Below are 20,265 nucleotides of genomic sequence, written 5' to 3'. Positions count from 1 at the left end.
TATTTGTCCTGGCTGCTCACAAGTTTATGGCCAAGACAATAACAACTAAAGAAAAAATCTGATATTTTCTTTTTTGTTTGTTCTGTATTTAGGTTTGGAAAAAAATATCATCAAATGTGTGTGAATGTCTTCAACGTTATCTTACCATTGCTGTTCCTCAGCTATGGACGCTTCAGAATTATATTTTGTAGCCTCCACTTTGCTGCAGTAGTGTGGATTCTTCTCCAGTTTTCCGCTCAAAGTTGAGTACAAATTTTACTTGCATGATGGATAAGAATGTTAAAATGTCACTTTTAAAGGGGAAGTCAACCTTAAACATTTCTTGACAATAATGTTATATGTGACCACACTAGTCTAAACACGATATTCTGATTAATTTTACATTTGTGTAATATGAGTTATGCAGCAAAATCCAGCTGCCTCCCCACATTTCAGGGGGCGGCCATTTTGGAATTGCTGTCGACTGAAAACGTCATCACAGTTGCTCAGGCTCAGGCAACGACCAATCACAGCTCATCTGTTTTCTGAAGCTGAGCTGTGATTGGTTGTTACCTGAGACTTAAGCAACTGTGATGTCATTATCACTTGACAGCAAGTGGCAAAATGCCTGGATTTTGCTGCTCAACTCATATTCCAACAACGCAATATTAACCAGAATACCGTATAGACTAGTTGGGCTGCATAGAACATATTATTGTCAAGAATTTTTTTGACTTCCCTTTTAACATTGACTGTACAGTTACGTTTTATGAAGTTGATAGTTTTACAGTGTTTACATTATTCTTTATAGGAAAACTATCCATATGCAAATTCATTAGAGGTCAGCTGGCAACCAATTATGTTCAACATTTAAAGTGCTACTGTATTTTACTGATAACCCTACAAGACATAGAGCCACACGTTTGAACACTGGTAAATAGTGTTCATCCGGTTTGGCAATTAGACAAGTATTGACTCTATGCAGATGTGGTGCGGTCAGTTGCACTCAAACACTTGGTAGATGACAGCGGTTTTTTTCGAGATGGATCGTGAGCAAAGATGGCAAACACATTAGGGCATGCATGCACGCAAGCATGCACGCACACAAAAGAGGGCTCAGGGTCTCAGGAGAGGTGTCTCACAAGAGATGGGCTGACATATGGCCAGCAGACCCCGGACCACTGGGTGGAGCAGGGTGTGTGTGTAATGTGTAAGCGGGGCTTGTGTGTGTGTGTGTGTAAGGGTGGGGCTGCTGAATGGTCTGAGGGTGCAGATGAATAGACCAGTGATTTGAGACAGTTGAAACTCAATATTCATTTCACCGTTGCACTGATGCTGTTTGTTTATGTTCCTTTATTGACAAATAATTGGTATCATAATCAAGCTATACTTAAAATATTGGATTCAAATCAATTTAACACATTTTTTTTTTACTACTAAAGGTTTAAACTGACAAGAGATGGAGTGACAGAAGAATGTAAACACACTCCTATTAATAAAAGGGAAGTCAACCCCAACATTTTCTTTACAATAATATGTTGTATGTGCCCCCACTAGTCTAAAGATGGCATTCTCATTAACTCATTCCCTGCCATTGACGTCAAAAATTCATTTGAACTATTTCTATTAGTTTAACATTTTTTCCCACTTTTGTTAACAAGAGTATGAAAACCTTTTAAAAAATTGTACATTTAGAACAGATATAAAATTTGTGATTAATCGTGAGTTAAGTAGTGGAGTCATGCGATTAATTACGAAAACAATTTAATCGCCTGCGCCCCTCATTTTTAATCATCTTCTTTTTTTAAAGTATTTTTAAATTTTTTAATAATCTTTTCTTTTAAAAAAAGAAAATATAGCAAATTAGGGGTGTTAGGCGATATTTTTCTTAAAAATCATTATTAATCCCATGACTTCAATAGTTAACTCACGATTAATCACAAATGTTATATCTGTTCTAAATGTACAATAAAAAAATTATAGGTTTTCATACTCTTGTAAACAAAAGTGGGAAAAAAATTTAAACGAAAATAAATAGTTCAAATGATTTTTTGACGTCTCTAGCCGTCAATGGCAGTGAATGAGTTAATATTATATTTATGGAATATGAGTTAAGCAGTAAAATCCACCCGCTTTTGTCTATCTCAAGGGGCGGCCATTATGTCACTTGCTGTTGACAAAAAGTGACATCACAGCTGCTCAGGGCTCAGATACTGACCAATCACGGCTCAGCTTCAGAACACAGGTGAGCCATGATTGGTCATTACCAGAGCCCTGAGCAACTGTGATGTCATTTTCAGGTGACAGCAAGTAGCAAAATGGCAACCCCGTTAGATGGATAAAAACTTAAAAACATCCCTAAAATATTTTAAAAATAAAAACCCTGTCAAACAATAAAATATGAATAACCTGCATGCACTGAAAAAGAAACAAAAAACACACACAATAAGATGGTTGTATCTGCACACACTCAAAACTAATACTTTGTTCAAGCACCTTTTGCTTTAATGACATCATCAGTGTTTTGGGGGAGGAGTTTGTCAGACATGTTGACTTGTCCAATCTGCCTTACAAAAGAGCTCAAGCCCCTTTTTCAGCCCCCACCCCCCAAAAAGGAACACAGGTATGTTTCCTTTCTATTATGGTAAAATCAACAACAGCTGATTAATTAAATGAACCAAATATGGCTGAAAGTTCTCTTAGCGAATAAAGTTGCTAGGTTAGTACAGTAGTAAACAATCTCGTCGAGTTCCAACACACGTCGTTAGCCTGCTTTCATCAACACATGGGAATTCCTCCACTCGGCCAGTCAATTCCATTCCTCAACATAAACATAAATACACACAAACACACAAAACAGCCAGGGGTGGCTTGATGGTGCCATTTGACTGAATGGCCTATCGCCATGGTTACAGCAGTACTCCATCAGTCCATTCAAGGAACAGATGGCCGATGTGCAACAGGAGGCACGTTTCAATGAACACACACACGCACACGCGCAAACGCACACGCACACACCAATCGTTCCCTCTCTCACCCCCTCCCCCCCACTCTCTCTCCCGCTCTCTCTCTCTCACACACACACACACACACACACACACACACACACACACACACATGGATGTGCTCCTGCTCAGAGGGAGGGTATTGAACAACCAGCAGCATATGTTCCACTAGTCAAAGTGCATTCATTCAAAGACACAGGGAGGAGAGAAAGAGGGAGGGAGGGTAGAATGGACACAGGTAAGAGAAGAGGCGTTCGTTATTCAACACAATTCAACAATCCATCACAAGCCAACTTATTTATTTTTAATATACGTATATGTGTGTTATATACTACAATTATATACAAGGCGTATTATATAAGGCTGTAAGGGATTAGATCTCATCAATTACACACATGCCATGGGAGTTGCTTCCCTCCGTTTTGGCCTGTGCTAAAGAAAGCACTTTATACTTATATGCTGTAAATACACAAGGGTTCTGTTTTGGCCACTTAATCTCTGCACATTTTTGGAAGCCTGCATCAACAGAGCGCATCTATTACTGGGCCAATGTGAGCACTTACAGGTAAAAAAAAACAAAACAAAAAACAGACAGTATTGCTCTATTTTGATTGACACTGTTAGAGAGGCATATATTTAACAATGGTGTTTGTACATGTTTGTAGCATTTTGACTTTTCATTCAAGAAGAAGTTCTCTTGGCTCTAAAAGCTTTCGAATGTTTAGACAACACAGAGAATGTGTTAATAGAATATAGAGTAGCTCAAAACTAATTGAATAGCCAGCGAAGGAGGGGAAACAGTCAAATTAAGCAATCCCAGACCGGAGGAGTGGAATTGGGTTTAACTGCATGTTTGTGTCCCTGCTGCTAGAGGAACCACACCCACTCATACACATATAGAAAGAGGAAGCCAACAGGGTTTTCCTGTGGTTGAAACAACACAACAGACCATCAACTCAAACCCTGTCAGTTTTCTCCTCTCTCCCAACTTTGCCTCTTTTCTTCCATCTCTTCCTGTTTTTTTGTTAGTCTGTCTATTCTTAGTAGTTCCTCCAATTCCACCTTCTCCCTCTGCTCTCCCCATACCTAATACTTGACCTCTCTCCGAGAGGCCTAAATTTCCTTTCCTCTGTTGTTTTATCCCCCTTCTTCTTGGTCCAGCCTTCTCTCATTTGCTTCACCGCAGAATACATCCTGCCTCTTCGTATTAGTATCTAAACATGGCCGCTTTGCTTTAGTTATGTAGGCGTCTATGCTACCCCACCCACAGACCTCTCCTCTGTCTCTCTCATGAAAAGAGGTGGGCATCAACATTCCATTACATTTCCTTAACTCTTTCACTGCCAGACGTTTTCAGAAACGGGTTGTCCCCACTGCCAGCCGATTTAAGCATTTTGAGTGATCTTTCAAGGTCCACAGAAAATGTTGTGTTTGGACTATGGAAACACACATACTACCAAATGAAAGATTGGACTCTCAGCTTTCATCAGAAAAAAAAAGTTTGTTTCTACCTTATTCCGTTCTTCAGTAATCAACAATAGAAAATGGTTACTTTCACCGAAATGCTCTCTTTTGAAACAAAAAACGGAGAAAAAGAGCTTTTTGTGAAACTATGTTATTTCATGCACTCTAGTGAATTGTACACTTCTTTTTGTCCATGAATGATGCCACAAACACCTAAATAGTGCTTTACTTCTGTAAAACGCTTTCACCAACAATGAAAAAGTGTTTTTTGATTGCAAAATACGTTTATTTCCATTCAACAGTAACAATTTGACAAAACAATTTCGCAAACTATTTCCAAATGTGTGCAACTGTGGTACTACTTACAATTATGTGGATGTTTCAAATACAGTTTTTCCTTTTGTAACGCTCCCCTGCGTGCAAGGAGACGCCGCTGGACTCGTACAACAGTTTACTTTCACTTTCACATTGGTCCGTTTTGCGTGCAAACGTTACACTTTCTTGACGGCCTTTTTTTCCGGGGAATAAAAAGCAAGTAGCAGACTGTACACACTCCTCCGATGAATATGCATTGGACTCGGGGCACTCTCCGTCGTCCGATCGAACGTCCGCCTGTGCGTGCTCGGTTGCGCTCCGCGTTACGACACCGTAATAGCCGCCGCGTCAGCGGTTCCAATTTCGCCGTCAAGCTCGGATTCACCTTCATCATCATCGAGTATGATCACCGTCGTCATCAATGCACTATTTTAGCGTTGGTCGATGCCTTTCGTCTTGTAAGTGTAGAGCTGCTTGCAAACGCTCGCCATTGCCCGTTCCCTCCTCCATCTAGCTCCATCTAACGTCTTCTACTGCCGCGTCAATGCTTTCCAACCACGGAGTCACCCTCATCTTCATCATCTATGATGATCATCGTCAACAATGTGCTTTTTCAGCGATGCTTTTGGTCTTTGAAAAAAACGTCTCGGGTGTGAGATCCTCGCGACCGGCCGCCATTTTTCCTTTGTCTTCCATTCTCATCTCCTGCTCGACGCTCTAGCTCCGCCTCTACTGACGCCCACCCGATCTTGTCAAAAGAGAGTCATCGCTGCCCTCTAGGGGCCAAAAATAGTCCTTAGGCACAACAGACAGACTTGAAACTTTGACCAGACATGCGGGAGGGTTTCCTCTACCCGTTTCAAAAAAAAAAAAAAAAATCATTGGATGACGTCTTTTGACGTCATTGGCAGTGAAGCGTAGGTTTTTACTTGACGTCTTTAAACGTCAGTGGCAGTGAAAGAGTTAAGTTACTTTTTGGATAGTAAAAGTAAGTATTAGTATGCATATTTATGTTAAGAAGAAACACTACATTTTGCTTACTTTTTTTTTTTTTTTTTTTAAATCTATTACTGTATTGCTTTGACGGACTTCTGCTAAGGGTGCTGTCACATGACTCTAATTCACCAATCCAACATAATGACTCGTGACGTTGGACTCCATCTCACTAATCAAACAGAGCCAGGCAGTCACATGGCTGTACGCAAAGTTTCCGCAGCCCCGAAAGAAGCAAAGTTTTCTGTTTCTATTTACATCCACCAGAAGAGGAAACATTCCTCGGCCTCACATTTATCTATGATTACCTTACAGACTATGAAAAAGAACAGCTATGTCTGCCTCGATCCTGTTATTCTATGTAATCTCGAGGCCCGGTGAGCCTATTGTGCCGTTTCACCCATGTCAACAAAAATAAGTTACTTTAAGATAATTTCTTGGGGCTAAATTTATGTTATTTTATTAAGATGAAATGTATTATTGTTGGGCAATCTTTGAATTTGCACATTCCAATTTTATATTTTTGTCAATTTGATAGCCATGCTGATTGAATTATTATTTTTTTTAAATCAGAGGTTACTCACCAGTTGAGTAGCTTATTCGCTCAATACTCTAATTATTTGGAGGACTACTTTTTAATTTTACTTGAGTCATATTATTGTAAATTAACATTAATCTGATTTGAGTACAATTTATGTTTATTAGACCCAATTCTGCTCATGAAGATGCAGCAGGAAAACTGGAGTTCCGTTCCGTTCGTACAACTATGCATGTAAATGCCGCACAAAAACACACAATGTTTTATTATTCCATATACTGTAAAAAAGATGATTAGAAATTTAAACAAGTTGTCATTTTAACAAGAGGGATTTTGTTTACACCTTCGGTTCCACGGTTACGCCAAACTACACCAGTTTTCTAATTTTAATCACATTTTTGATATGGCATCAGTCTGACCAAAAGAACTGTTGATTTTTGTTTTTTAAATATCACTGCATTATACAAGTCATGTATTTTTCCTTCTGTGACAACATCACATATTTTTTTAAGTCTTATATAGCATGAATTTAAAGGTGTGTGTGTTTGAGTATTGCAAATAGGGAAAACTGGTTCCAGGTGAGAATTAAACACTGATCCTCTTTCCAGCGCATGTTTAAATTTAGTTTAGTTTTACATTGAAAAAAAAAACCCTGTATTTGTTTCTTGAGTCTATTTTGTTTTCTGTCACAGCCAGTTTGAATCGTGGCAAGAGATGCCACCGGATAAGTTTCTTCTTCTTCTTCAACCCCCCCAAAACCTCCCAAAAAAAGACACATTTCAGTGTTCTTAACCTCTCAATTCTCTCTGCTTAATCCTCCTATTTTCACCTACTACATCCTTTAGACAAACATTCTTGACAGCTAATCAGTTTGTTCAGAGAAACTCGATTCTGTGATTCCTTTCATCAGCTCTTTCCTACCCTCTTAACTCTTCGAGTCCTGCACTCTAATCCTTTGCCCCTCTCCTCTCTGTCAGGGTGGAGTTACGTTCCAGAAGCAGGAGGCTGACGCCATCTGAGAGGAAGAATTCCAAATGAGGGACCATGATATTATTCTTCTGTTAAAACACCTTTGGCGATGTTACCTGGGAGCTAGCTGGTATCGCCCTCTGCTGGGACGCCACAGACTCTGAGGGTGTTCTGGCCGAGAGGTCAGGCTCTGATCACCTCCATCCATGGAGGGAGGATGAAAGTGAGGGTGGAAATATTGGCCTCTGCCTGTTCCTCTGTATGCAGGTCTCCCCTGTAGTTTGGCTCTGCTGTTTCCACCAAGTCGCTGCTCACTGCCCCTCCTCCATCCTCCTAATGACGTCTCGCCCCTCTCCCGCCAATTTTGACCACCGTCTGAAGGTACGAGTACAAATATAGAAACTCTTGTATCGCCAAAGTGAGCATAATCTTTAACAATGCAACAAAGCCTTGTACATGCAAATCACCTATCGACGTAAATCCACGTTTCAAGTTGGTCTCCTGCAATTGTCTGTGAATGCACCTTCCTCTTTCTTCTTGGTCGTTGGCTCTCGTCTTGTCTCATCAATGGACTTTTTCAGCATTGCAAATAAACTTTCTAAATACGTCTCGTTTGTGGATTTAGTATCAGCGCTACTTGACCGAGATATTAATTACGATCTTGACATGCATCAAGAAAGTCCGTAATAGACGGAGAGAATCTGGTCACTTTTCAAAATAAGATATTTTTTAGCCTCAGATAATAAACTGGAAGTACAAGTAAGTTTCTCATTCTTTCAAACTGTGCAGCCCACTGCAGCTCGGCCCAGTTGCTGGGAACCACTGATTTATAGTACAAATTAGCGCTGTGAAATCACACCGCTCCTGAATTAAACATTTTTCAATTCCAGTGGCAGCACCCTAACAGTGAACACCTACTTTGCACGTCGACACGACATGACACAGCGTTCCGTCGCCACACTGTCGCAGCACATACAATGAATGGGTTCATCAAATGCGCATTGCGCTCTTTAAGTGCAGTGTGAAAAGGCCTTTAATCTTCACAATTCCATGCTTCCAACTTTGTGGGAACAGTATGGCGAAAGGTTCTTCTCTTGTTCCCAGTGCACAATGTAAGGTCTGCTTGGATGAGTTTGGTGTGGGTGAACACATTTAGAAGGAACGAAAAGAGAGATTGTAAAAAATATCAGTAACCTATGATTTAGCAAATGGATGAAAAAGACATCGATAAAATTAAGGCTGTCAAATGAGACTCATGATATGTGACTGTACCCCGCCATTTACGGACAAAAGGAAGAGTAACAGTAGATTCATGGTCAAAGAATAATTTGGGATGCCGAGAAATATTTGCTGAGGAGACTAAATATCTGGTCTGATTGCAAAAAAACAAGCCAAGCCAGGCCTGCAACGACACCACATAGCGCCAGCACAACTCTCACTCGCACACATGCCTGCACACATCTGAAGTAATGATGGGAAAAGCGACTAGGGAGGGCACAGCTCTCCATCTTGTGCAAGCAGAAACATCCTCCTAAGACCCACAGAGATTGACTTGAGTAGAGAGCAGACAGTTTGGGGTAAACCAACTTGGCGCACGCTGCTGCTTAAAGAAAAAACATTCACCAAAAGTCACAGGGGTTGCATGAAAACGACGGGTTCATATTTCACAAGGCTGCTGCTGACTCGTGCCCGATGACTGACCACCAAGTGGCGGAAAGTTCAAGTAAAAATATGTTTTTATTTCTTTTTTTGACAACAAACCAAATTTATTTGGAATGCACCAATAAGCCCAACTAACTCACTGTAGTAAACTGGAGCATTGCAATCAAACCTTCAGCTCTGTTCCCCTCACAACTCAAAACATCTGAAAATAGTGTTTGTGTACTCAACACGGGTCACAGTTTTCCTTGAATTGCGGAAGTTTTCCCATTTATTTTCCCACTTACAGTTTCATTCCAGCTTCACTTGGGTTGTAGGTGGAGGTGTGCATTTTGAGGCGGGACTTTTTCTGCTCTTATTGGTGAAAACTGATGACCTTTTATGGTTTATTGTATTGCTCGTATGTACAGTGGTTAAATGAGGTCTATTATAACTTACTGTACTGCATAATCTGTCAATATGCACACACAAAAAATTACTTTTCCAAAATTACAGTATTTGATGTTACAACAAAGAGTATAAGGCTAAAATCTAGCATTACTAAATTTTATATTTAAAAAAATGTAATTGACAAGAATTTAAACAAAGGTGAGGCTAATCATCCTTAAAATTCTGAACAATGTTCTTGTTTTCATTGAGAAAATATTTCTTACTAATCCTTTATGTTGAGCACTGTACATATACAGTGTCATGAACAATTGGAGGGAGGCGCCAAATTAACAGTTTGTATAATTTTGAGGGTTAAAACCGCCCCGTTACTTTTTGTGGTTCATAAAGCTGTTTTTTTTTTGTTTTTTTTTTACTAAGCAGACAGAAGTTAGAAGATGGAGAGGTGTGAAAATGCTGCAAAAATGAGGAGGTAACGAAAGGCCAGACAAGATAAAGGATTAACGTATGGGAACAAGTGAGGTAAGGGGAACCGAGTCCGAGTGGGGGTTGATGGGGGGGGGGGGGGGGTTGAGACAGAGAGAGAAGTCTGTAATCATTGTTGTTGTCTTAAAATAGAGTGCTCCCAACCTATAAACAGAAACATGTTATTACTAGTGCACTGACAAAGCAAGTGTTGGATTCAGGCGTGCACATGTGTTTGCAGCCGTGTGTGTGCGTGTGTACGAGACCACAGCACACATGGAGCTGGTTACAGCACGGCCCTCTGGGTAATGTGGTTCACTGAGGGCTACCAGAGAACTACTACCACTGATCAATGGTCAGATTAAAATGCTATTCTCCATTTGGTGCCATGAGTATTTTCAGACCCAGTGTGCATTGTTCATGCTAATGATCAAACATGAGGCCTTTTCAAAATGAAATCGAAGTATTACGAAACAAAATTCCAACAGTGCTAATAGAGAAAACATGTGAAATATGTTGCTTAAGTCACCTGTGTGTCCGTTTCTGCATCGGGTATGACTTGGTACCAGCGCGCTAACGTCGGGTTGAGACTGCAAGACTCTGTTTCTCTTCTTGCAAACTTCTACATGTTTCTCTCTCAGCTGGACAAACAAGGCAAGACTGGACGGCTGGAAGGGGAGCAGACAAATGCGGTTAAATGCTGGGCCCAATTCACTACACACCTGAACAATCCAATGAGATCCATTTCAAGATGTATGCCAAATATGTTAGACGATGGCACTGAGGAGTATATTCGCATATTACAAATAGTAGCAGAAAGAGCTGTACGTCCATCCATTTTCTGGTTATGGCTCAAGGTTACAAGGGAAAGCAGTCAATAACAATTGACAGGGTCAATCAAAACGGGACATACATTTTGCAAAGGCGGAATTTTGAGTTCTGGTTGTCTTTAGACTGTGCAGTTGTACCAAATGAAAGAACAAATGAGTGCATTCCAACTATTCGTCTCCCTGCTTCCACTCACATTGTTGTCCAGCAGCACCATTTGCTCAGCGCAGCCATGCGCCAGCAGGTACTTGGAGTGGAAGAGCTGCCCATCGAAGCTTTGCCAAGGCATGAGGGCGGCGTTGGGTAGTGGGCTGCCGCTGGCACAGTTGGCCCCCAGCATGTAGCTCAGTCCTCGGACGTAGAGAGAGCCCAGTTGGACTGCTCGGCTGCAGAGGAATGGCAGCTGAGAAAAAAAAGAAGTTTGGAATTATTTGCCTGGTCACACACATCACATCTTTAGCTGGACGCCTGATGCTTTGTTTGATCATCTGTCGCAGCACTTGGACAAGAAGCAGCGTGAGTTTGCTGCATGTCACTTTTCATTCTTGCAACACACAGCTCAGTCTAGCACAACGGGCCTCTTTGGGTTCTGGGTTTTGCTTAGAAACTTTTTTTTCTTTTCCTATCCAAGCGAGATGACCCGGAAGGATAATGGCATTCAATAATTGCACTGTTCCATGTGCATTTCATTGGTGTTAAATGTAATTATTTGTCAAGTGTGAACCTGTGATGCTATTTAAAAAATATTATTCGCATACCCTCACATGGGCCAAAATCTTCGTGCTATTTATATTGATATAACATACATCAATATCAGGAATGTGAAGATACCAATAATGAATATGTGCTTTAGTATCAACACATTTTATATACTTTTATTGAGGTGAAAACCAGCTTAGAAGCCTTAATAGCCTATCCAAGATATAAATCCAGCTAACAAATGTGACTTGTACCAATTCCCTATGCTCTGACAGACTGTTGCATTATGTCGTAAATAACCATTGAAGCAAAAAGCAGTCAATGACAGCAGGCAGATGTTCACTGTGTGCACATTTTATGCTCTCACCTGTCCCTTGGCAGATAGCGCTGATAACTGTGATTATGTACACACATGCGTGCGCACACACACACACACAGGCACACACACACTCACGCAGCCCTGCCTGTCACCTGCTTCCAGTCAAACACAGCTTCACACACTGAAAACAATGAAGCACTGGACCAGATGCACAAAAAGCCCGAAGCGCACAAACAAACTGACACAAAGAAGGAAAAAAAGACTGAAAGAGTAAAAAGAATAAGAATATGAGAACACAAAGTAGGACAAAGGACAGAAAATTGTGCGCGTGTATGTGTGTGAGCAGTCCATTGAGGTGTGTGTGTGTGTTTGACGTAAATAGCTCCATGTGGTGAGCGTCAGGCAGGACAGACGGGTGATGTCGCCAGAACAATCTCCGTCTCTCTCACACACACACACACACATGCAACTCCATGGGGAGGAATGCTGCAACAAAACCAAGGCATCCCAAAACCTTCCCCGACGCAACCCCTTTCCCTTAAAAACAAGCACAAACGCTTGGTCTCATTTTACATTAACGTGAAAACATAACATGATAGTGGCGTCTCTAAATATACATTTCCAAGTATAATGATGGACATACACTCACACACACATATCTGCCACAATGGAGAGCCTGCACAAGTCTATTCTTCTTGTTACCTGTGCCTGCTCGTGCGGGTAAATCCACACTGATCATTTACAGGCCTACACCCTCCAAGAGTCTCCAACCTCTCGCAGAGATCGCCTATTATATACACTGAAAGACACTGCCCTAATTACTGTGGAGCCAAAACACGAAGAGGCAAAACACAAAATAAGTACGGTAATTAAGACGTGAAAATAAAAGGGTCAACAACAACAAGGCAGTGAATGGTTTGGGGAACAGCTGGTCAGGTACTTTAAGCTCCCTCTTTGGGGAGAGTACTGTAGTGACTTTTGAAACAAACTGGAAATATCTTTCATTTCTACAACAGATGAGGAGAAAACCATAGACTTTATATATTGATTGAGTTATCTGGGATAGGCTCCAGCACAACTGCGACCCAAGTGAGGATAAGTGGTTCAGAAAATGGATGGTTAGCATTAGCTTTTCAAGAAAGTCAACAGTCGACTAGTCACAGTTAGTAGTCATGATTAGTCAACTAAGTGAAAAACACTTATGTCTATTTTTTTTTAAAAACGTTTTAGGGATGTCTGCATTCAGTTTTATCACAAAAACGTACAAATAAAAAAAATGGGGTTAAAAAAGGACACACATGTTTTTTGCATAGCAGCAACGATATGTAAATTGCAGCATTTCGCATCAGCAAGCAGCTGCTCTCATATAGCCATTATTACCTAACAGCTTGAATGCTTTTGGGTATGCATACATAAAAATAAAAAAAAGATAACTAAGATGTGCATTCAACTTTTATTACTTGTTTACGCTTGTTTGTACCAGCGTTCAGAGTAACTAAACATGACATTGTATTGTTACATCAAACACGTATGTTGTGTGCTAATGCTAGCTTCAAGACGCGAAAGTCCGTGTCAGAAATGGAATCAGGTTTCAGCCACAACGTGTTTCTTTTTTAGATGCTAGTTTATCACCGCCGTACTGCCATGAAAGGCAGGTTTGCACTGCATTATGGCATTGCAAGTATTTTTTGGTCAAATGTACCATAACTTTCCGATTATCTTGCTAACATCAGTTAGCCATGACAATGCATTACCCACAGTGCTTCTGTTTACATCACAGATGACCCGGATTACCACTACTGCCCATATGAGTCACAGGCAGGTAGATGGGCAACAGGAGACCAGTTTGAGAAAAAAAAAACAAATTTAAAATAAATGCATAAACACATAGATAGACTACAACATTAATTGTCAAGTCTTTGCAAAGATAATACTCAGTTTTGATTGGCAATGACGTTATTAGCGTATCACTTATAAAATGTCATGGATGTAGTTGAACTGCACTTCAACAAAGAGCTGTTTGTATTAGTCTAGACAGACAGACAGACAGATACAGAGACGATAGACAGGGGGGAAAAAAGAAAAATACAAACAACCACATTTACATGACAAGCCCACTTCTAATGGTGCTGTTTGTTGTCGTTTTCTCGACGAAATCCCCATTCAAGAGCCTATTTGGGTTTTCTCTAAATGTTTTTTTTCCCCCCTTTTCACTTTCCCTGACTGGAAGCACGTTTACTGTAAAGTATACAGGGCTATTGTTCTCATACATTTGGAAACGCACCGCAAATTGAGCGAGTTGCAATAAATGAGTGACTTGCTTACCTTGTTCTGTTGAAGCTCTTCCAGAGATTTCAGCCTCAGGCACACAGCCTGACTCAGGTAAGCATCCACGTCCTCTGAACATAAAGATGGCACCTAGAAAGAAATGATGGGAATACGAAAAAAATATTTGGTTATGTATAATAATAAATGGCTTTCAAATTCAATCCCATCCCGGTGTGTCGTCTGAGTGTGTCTGTTTGTTTGGTCTGTCCTCAACAGGGAAAGCAACAATGCTGAATGCAGCCGGTGTGTGTGTGTGTGTGTGTGGCGTGTTCAAAACAAACAAACCCCAAAGCTATTTAAACAGACGAGTAGTGAGCGAATGTGAATGCAGCGGCCCTCAGACAACAACAGCCACTGTTGTCTGTTGGCCCGTCCGCTCATCTTTGCTTGTCTGCTCGAACATGCTGCGCTTCTGTTGCGATGACCAATTCAGTATATATTTGATAGTTGTGCTAAAAAACTACCTGGAAAAGTTTTCAATGCCTGCCTCTGTGACTTCTAATAAAAGTAGAACTAAAATGGGGGTAGAGCTGTCAAAATGTTCTCCTCGACAAACATTTAAGGTTTGTTATCTTGTTACCACTTAACTTGTTTTAGGGCAAAGTTGTGTTGAATAGTATGCTTTTAAAAAGAAAACACATTTGGAGGCCTACTAGTGAGGTCAAACAAACACATTAAAAAGGCTAACACTTTACACTCATTGTAAAGAAACAACATAGTGCGGAAAATGAAATGAATGAATGAAGCTCCTGGGTGCTTATCAGAGTGGCTGCTGACGTGTCTATGGCTAAACTGGTCACTCTGGGTGATAATGGTGGACTGGCCACCAAGCCAGATACCCCAGCAACGACCACTGTTTAACGTCACAACACGTTGACCAAAGTGTGGAATGACTGCAGCATGTATTGTTGATCATATCCCAAATTGAATGCCCACTTTAGTGTAATATTATATCTTCACTTTTGTTTGTTTTTTAAGTGTGGCCCTAATAGTCCTTGGTAAAATGATATGATATGAAAGCAAATTATTCTTAAACAACTAATGAAAGTAATATTAATTGGGCTTCAAGAAATCATTGCTAAACAATAATTTAAATCTTCTACTATGAACTACCTGGAGGGCAATATAGGTGACCAGACAAAGAGCAGCCAGAAGAAAGTCTTCAACAACTCCGTGCAATTCTGCAAACTCTTGGCAGTCAAATATTGAGAAAAAGCTCATCAGACGAAGGGCTGAAACGTCAGGCCCAGAACCGAACCACAGCAAGTCTAGACTGGGCTGCTCACCTACAAAAGCAGACGGGGGAAAAAAATGAATTAAATGAGGCTTCAAAAACAAAATCATGAAAAATCAACCAATTCTCTCGCTGTCAGATGCTGTGACCAAGTCGGCTGAACTGTCAACTGTCACTCAAATCTGGAAAAATGAATACTACTCTATTTAGCGTCTTTCTTATGCCTCCCCGTACTGGAATGTATTTCACTGGGTTGATAGCTGGGCTTGTTTACACCAGCGGACAACGAGGCGCTCTAAAGTGGGCATGCCGGCATGAAGCCTTGGTCCATACGCAGGTTTGTCAAGTCTAACTTTTTTTTCTCCCTCCCTACTCTTCCGCCTACCTCCCCCGTGTCATGCATGCAGTTACAGCCAACAATGAGGCACTCTAAAGTGGACTATTTAATTGGAAAAGGCCTTTTCAGAGTGCGCCTGATAACAGTTGATGTGGATAAAGACACTTAAGGACTTATATAGTAGTGGATGCCCAACACTCAAGTGCGACATTGCATGACATTTCAGCTCCCCCCTCAAAAAAATCAGCGCTACATCTCCAGAATTGAGCACTACATAGTTCTTAGCCTTTGTACAGGTTTTCAGGAATATTCTTCCAAACTGTTTTATGTATTTAGGAGCAAATATCGGAATTCACTTTACAGGGCTTTTAAAGACCACATAACTATTTTCACAAGGACTGTAGGTACTGCACATGGGACGCAGATTGGGACGGGGAGGACCATGTCGGGCTCCTCCAAAGGGTTGCCTGGATAGACAAGCCACTCTCTGATAGCTGGAGGTTCCACGGTGCTGTCTGAAAACACACAAGATTCAAAGAATGGCTTTGCATGCGGGAGTCCATGGGTGCGAGGTTACTCTGTATGTGTCTTGTGTTTTACCATTATGCCTGTTGAGTAGGAGCAAACCATAGATGTGTTGTCTGGACGACTTAAAGACAACAGCCTGAGGCAAAAGTTCATGATCTTCCTCATCCTCCAGACTATTACTACATTCAATCACTCCTTCGCACAGGACATTATAAACCATGAAACCCTCTGCCGATACATGCTTTTCTCTACAAGCCTACAAAAAAAACAAAGAGACAAACATGGTTTTAGACTCAGCAAAATTGTTATTTTGGTGGTAACACATGTTGGCATGATACAGGGCAGACCTTTATTATTTCTGGACTGACATATTTCTCAAATGTAGCAGGTCGGGCATCCTGCTGAGGAACCTCCGGTCCAGCCAGTAAATAGGAGCAAATTCCTTTTTCTAGAAGGATTCTGTCTGCATCTTGTAGTTTCAGAGTTTCAGGGATAAGCCCTGACTTTTCCTCCTCCCTGTCGCAAAAAGAGTTGATAAACTGGGATACAGCGAACACCATCTGCCCCTGAGGAACGCCAGAATGGGCTGTGTCATATGGCTTCCTGAGAAAAAAAAGTATATTGTACAGTACAAAATATTTTGTGTTATTCATTATATTCATATTTGAATAATTATATTTTTACATAAAGAGAGCCTCACACCTGTATGCTGCCATAGCCTTGTTCCTGATAGCCTGCATGCGTTCTTCCGGCACCACATCATTACCCAGGAGACAGGCCAGCAGCGGTAACTGAGTAACATCCAATCCAATGGTTCGGCAAAGCATCTCTCGGTCATATAGGATAGTGGTGAGGCGGCCTAAGTGCAGTTTTGCCACTGATAAGTAAGGAACGCTTGAAAAAGACCAAAAATTATAGACTTAAATCTGGCATCTTATCTGCATTTTCTTCAATTTTCTACGGTCAATTCAACTTTTCGGTGACACAAGGGATGAATCTGTGACCATAGATAGTTAAGAAGATGCTAGTCAAACTAAAGGCACGTGTGCAAGGCGCAACAAAAGTCGTATGCCATGTTTTTCTCATTACTCTTATCAGGAAGTTGTGTGTTTGAAATGATGCGGTTTGATGGCTGACTTTTCAAATTCATTCAAATCGTCACTGTTGAAATAAACACATCTCGCCAAACTTTTCTTCTTTAATCTGAACCACAAAAAAACTTTCTTCTTGTTTCATGCATAAAGACAAAAAAATATTTCTCATACGTGACATGTAGAAAAGCATTTGCTTGCATATTTTTGTTACACTAAACATTTTGAGACAACAAAATAACCAAGGTATACATTTTCATATTAAAACATACATTCTTGTGAATACATCATGTTAAAATGTAACTCAAATTAAAAGCCTCAAGTTAACCAACCTGTTAAATATGATGAAGTCTGAGTCCTGTCCCAAAATGCCCATGCAGCCATGGCGATGGGCGTAACAGGCAATCTCATAGTCAGCCTCCTGAACTGAGCAAAATACATCCTGACCTAATGTCCTGCAAAAAAATTGTTAATTAATATAAACATTATTATTACTATTAGCATTTAATTGTCACACATTGCAAACCTGAGGGCAAAAGGTGTGAATGTTGCCAAGCCAGAGGGCAGACTGAAGTGCTCTTTTCCTGGTTGCTCTCCATGTAACTTAATGTAACGGAATATTTTAGACACCTCCCCATTCACTCTTCGCCTTCGCTTCACCTGTAAGCAGCAATCAGACATATTCTTGGGGGCATCCAGCAAACACAACACATTATAGGTGAAATATCAAGGTGTCAAAATCCTATTAAAGTAACAATATTAGGGGTGTTAGAAAAAATCGATTTGGCGATAAATCGCGATATTACAGCGCGCAATTCTCAAATCGATTCGATATGCGGCCGGATCGATTTCCAAACATCAATTTTGGGGGGAATATTCAACAAAACGTCTTACTTAGGGTTAGGATTTACACATTAAGCATGGAAGAATGTTATATTAATGGAACATTAAGCCTTAATATTTGATTTCAGTGCTGTTCAAACATGAAACAGACTGCAACCTGAATTTTCAGATAAATAAATAAATTTTCATACAAATCTCACAGTGTACATGAACAAGGTTAGTATTTTCTAAATTTGAGTTTAAAAAAAAAATCGCAATAATCAATTTATAGATTTGTATTGGGATTAATTGGTATCGAATCGAATCGTGATACGAATCGAATCGCTAGGTACTAGGCAATTCACACCCCTAAACAATATTGTCTATCGTTTGAGTCGGGGCAAAACCTCCTAGGTTACAATTTGGCAAATTTAATATTTTTTCAAAAATCTATACTTTTGGTCAGTCCATGTGTGGGTGTTGTTTTTACAAATTCTAAACCAGTCTAAACCAACGTTTTGGGGGTTTCCTAAAAAGGGATTATTTTTTTAGGTACAAGGTTTCAGCACAAAGCCAGCAATATGCAAGTTTGTGTTCCTCACCCACTGAGGTCTCTTCTTCTCCTCAACCACACCATCAAAGAAGAAGACAAGATGGATTCCTGCAGAGGTGAACGTCCCCACCCAGCTCTTCAGGATGCTCATGTACTCCTTCCACTGACCCCCGCACACCCAGTCTTTACACAAGTACCAGTGGCGCAGGCACGCCATGCCATCCACAACAAGTGTGGGACCTGAAAGAAATATAAATGAAAAACATTTCCAGGGTAGGAACACATGCACTAGTATAGTAAATAATGAGACACCGGGCATACCTCGGAAGACTCCAAACCAACCAGCATCAAAAACGGTTTGTCTTTTTTTTTTTTCTAACCTCATCTCTGTCCTGGTTGCTCAGTACATAACTGTATTACTAAAGTGCCAATAAGTCTAAACAACCAAATGCCAGGTTTTTGTGATACAGATAAATGAGACAAAGAAAAATCTTTTGAAAACTTTTTCCTCTAATAATGTGACCTATTATTTACAACTTTATTGAAAAATTAATTTTCAAGGGGATACATTTAAAAAAAAAAAAAATAGTTAATGTGGTTGCACAACTGTGCAGACCCTCTAATAACCTGGATGTGGCTGTGTTCAGAATTAACCAATCACAATCAAACTCATGCTTTATATAGACATAATTTGTTTTTGGCCAACTTATTCTCCACATCAATTAACTGACATCTGTATGAGAGCGAAGGACATAAAAAAGCAAAAGGCATGAAAGTGAGTGACTTAAGCAGAGGTTCAGGTACCCCTTGCAGGGGAGAAATGTTTTCAAGGATCAATGTAATGTTACAATAACAAATTACGTTTAAGTCATATTTTTTCAAGAAGTCTCCATTTTTAAAAATAACAAAGAAGTGATGAATTTTGTCCGGATAAAATGTAATATTATGAGAATTTAGGTAAATTTTCCAATTGTAACTCGTTGGGGAGGTGCTTGGCTACTTCCTGGCTATGGTGCCATTGAGGAAAGCCACCAAGCTCATCTGTGCGCATGCTCCTTTCCTACACATGGGACTTTCGCATCAAATTCACATGAATTTACCAAAGCATAGCAACGTTAATTTGTATCACAAATGATGGAAATAATATTGAAGATTTGTTAATATACTAATTGAAATAAATGTTGAAAATGTTTCTTAAACATTTTTGCCTTCGTCCCGACTTTAAGGACTTTCTGCATATGTGCACGAGGCCTTATAGAAGACTCAACTGGAAGACTTGTCGGTTGTTTTGGAAACATGTTGCCTGGCCATCTCTCTCAGGTTGACTGTCACGCAGGATTCTGGACAGCAGCGCTCCATGAAATACTGGAGACCTTTAACTCCCATTTCTACAGGGGAAGAGCAGACAAAAGCTTTCATTTGGTGCTACCAAGAAGGCGTCTATTTTATTTGATATGGGTTGACATTGTCAAGTCACAAATTCGTCTCTTCTTGATGCTAACTCTTCTTGATGCTAACGTTTAGCTTAAGTCTCCATCTGCAAGTGTTATTAGTTACGGTACACCCGCTGCCCTTACAGTCCTAAACTAACTCAAGACATGTTGTAAATTTCACCGCTACTAATTTAAATCCCGTTTAGCAAACTACTTACTTCAAAATATTACGTATTATACAGCAGCGCGTCCTCGTTGTTTTGGTACACTACGACTTCCTCAGTCGCGCTTGTGACGTCACGACGCTGCAAAACAAAGC

At 40.3% G+C, this 20,265-nt stretch overlaps 1 protein-coding gene across 3 annotated transcripts in view; it reads right to left on the bottom strand.

Moving 5' to 3' along the window:
• Nucleotides 1–20,265, bottom strand: part of fam120b (family with sequence similarity 120 member B) — a 21,733-nt gene extending 1,468 nt beyond the window's left edge. Inside the window, exons 1-15 of one of the 3 annotated variants that reach the window (XR_013293958.1) lie at nucleotides 20,165–20,265; nucleotides 19,782–19,901; nucleotides 18,563–18,753; nucleotides 17,665–17,798; nucleotides 17,471–17,593; nucleotides 16,750–16,941; nucleotides 16,395–16,650; nucleotides 16,120–16,303; nucleotides 15,906–16,034; nucleotides 15,062–15,237; nucleotides 13,946–14,038; nucleotides 10,799–11,005; nucleotides 10,304–10,442; nucleotides 7,380–7,638; nucleotides 7,216–7,309 (exon numbers count right to left, since the gene is read on the bottom strand). Coding sequence is in view for 2 of the 3 variants with exons in the window: in XM_077564502.1 (XP_077420628.1) it covers nucleotides 7,279–7,309; nucleotides 7,380–7,638; nucleotides 10,304–10,442; nucleotides 10,799–11,005; nucleotides 13,946–14,038; nucleotides 15,062–15,237; nucleotides 15,906–16,034; nucleotides 16,120–16,303; nucleotides 16,395–16,650; nucleotides 16,750–16,941; nucleotides 17,471–17,593; nucleotides 17,665–17,798; nucleotides 18,563–18,753; nucleotides 19,782–19,899 (2,232 nt within the window). In the remaining variant the exon portion in view is untranslated. Of the gene's footprint in view, nucleotides 1–3,266; nucleotides 7,310–7,379; nucleotides 7,639–10,303; nucleotides 10,443–10,798; nucleotides 11,006–13,945; nucleotides 14,039–15,061; nucleotides 15,238–15,905; nucleotides 16,035–16,119; nucleotides 16,304–16,394; nucleotides 16,651–16,749; nucleotides 16,942–17,470; nucleotides 17,594–17,664; nucleotides 17,799–18,562; nucleotides 18,754–19,781; nucleotides 19,902–20,164 lie in introns of those variants that run through there. The other 2 variants (XM_077564502.1, XM_077564503.1) reach the window with 2 other exon arrangements.

Source organism: Vanacampus margaritifer, chromosome 4 (assembly GCF_051991255.1).
Source record: "Vanacampus margaritifer isolate UIUO_Vmar chromosome 4, RoL_Vmar_1.0, whole genome shotgun sequence".
Taxonomy (NCBI): Eukaryota; Metazoa; Chordata; class Actinopteri; order Syngnathiformes; family Syngnathidae; genus Vanacampus; species Vanacampus margaritifer.
This window is presented reverse-complemented; position numbering and strand designations above follow the sequence as displayed.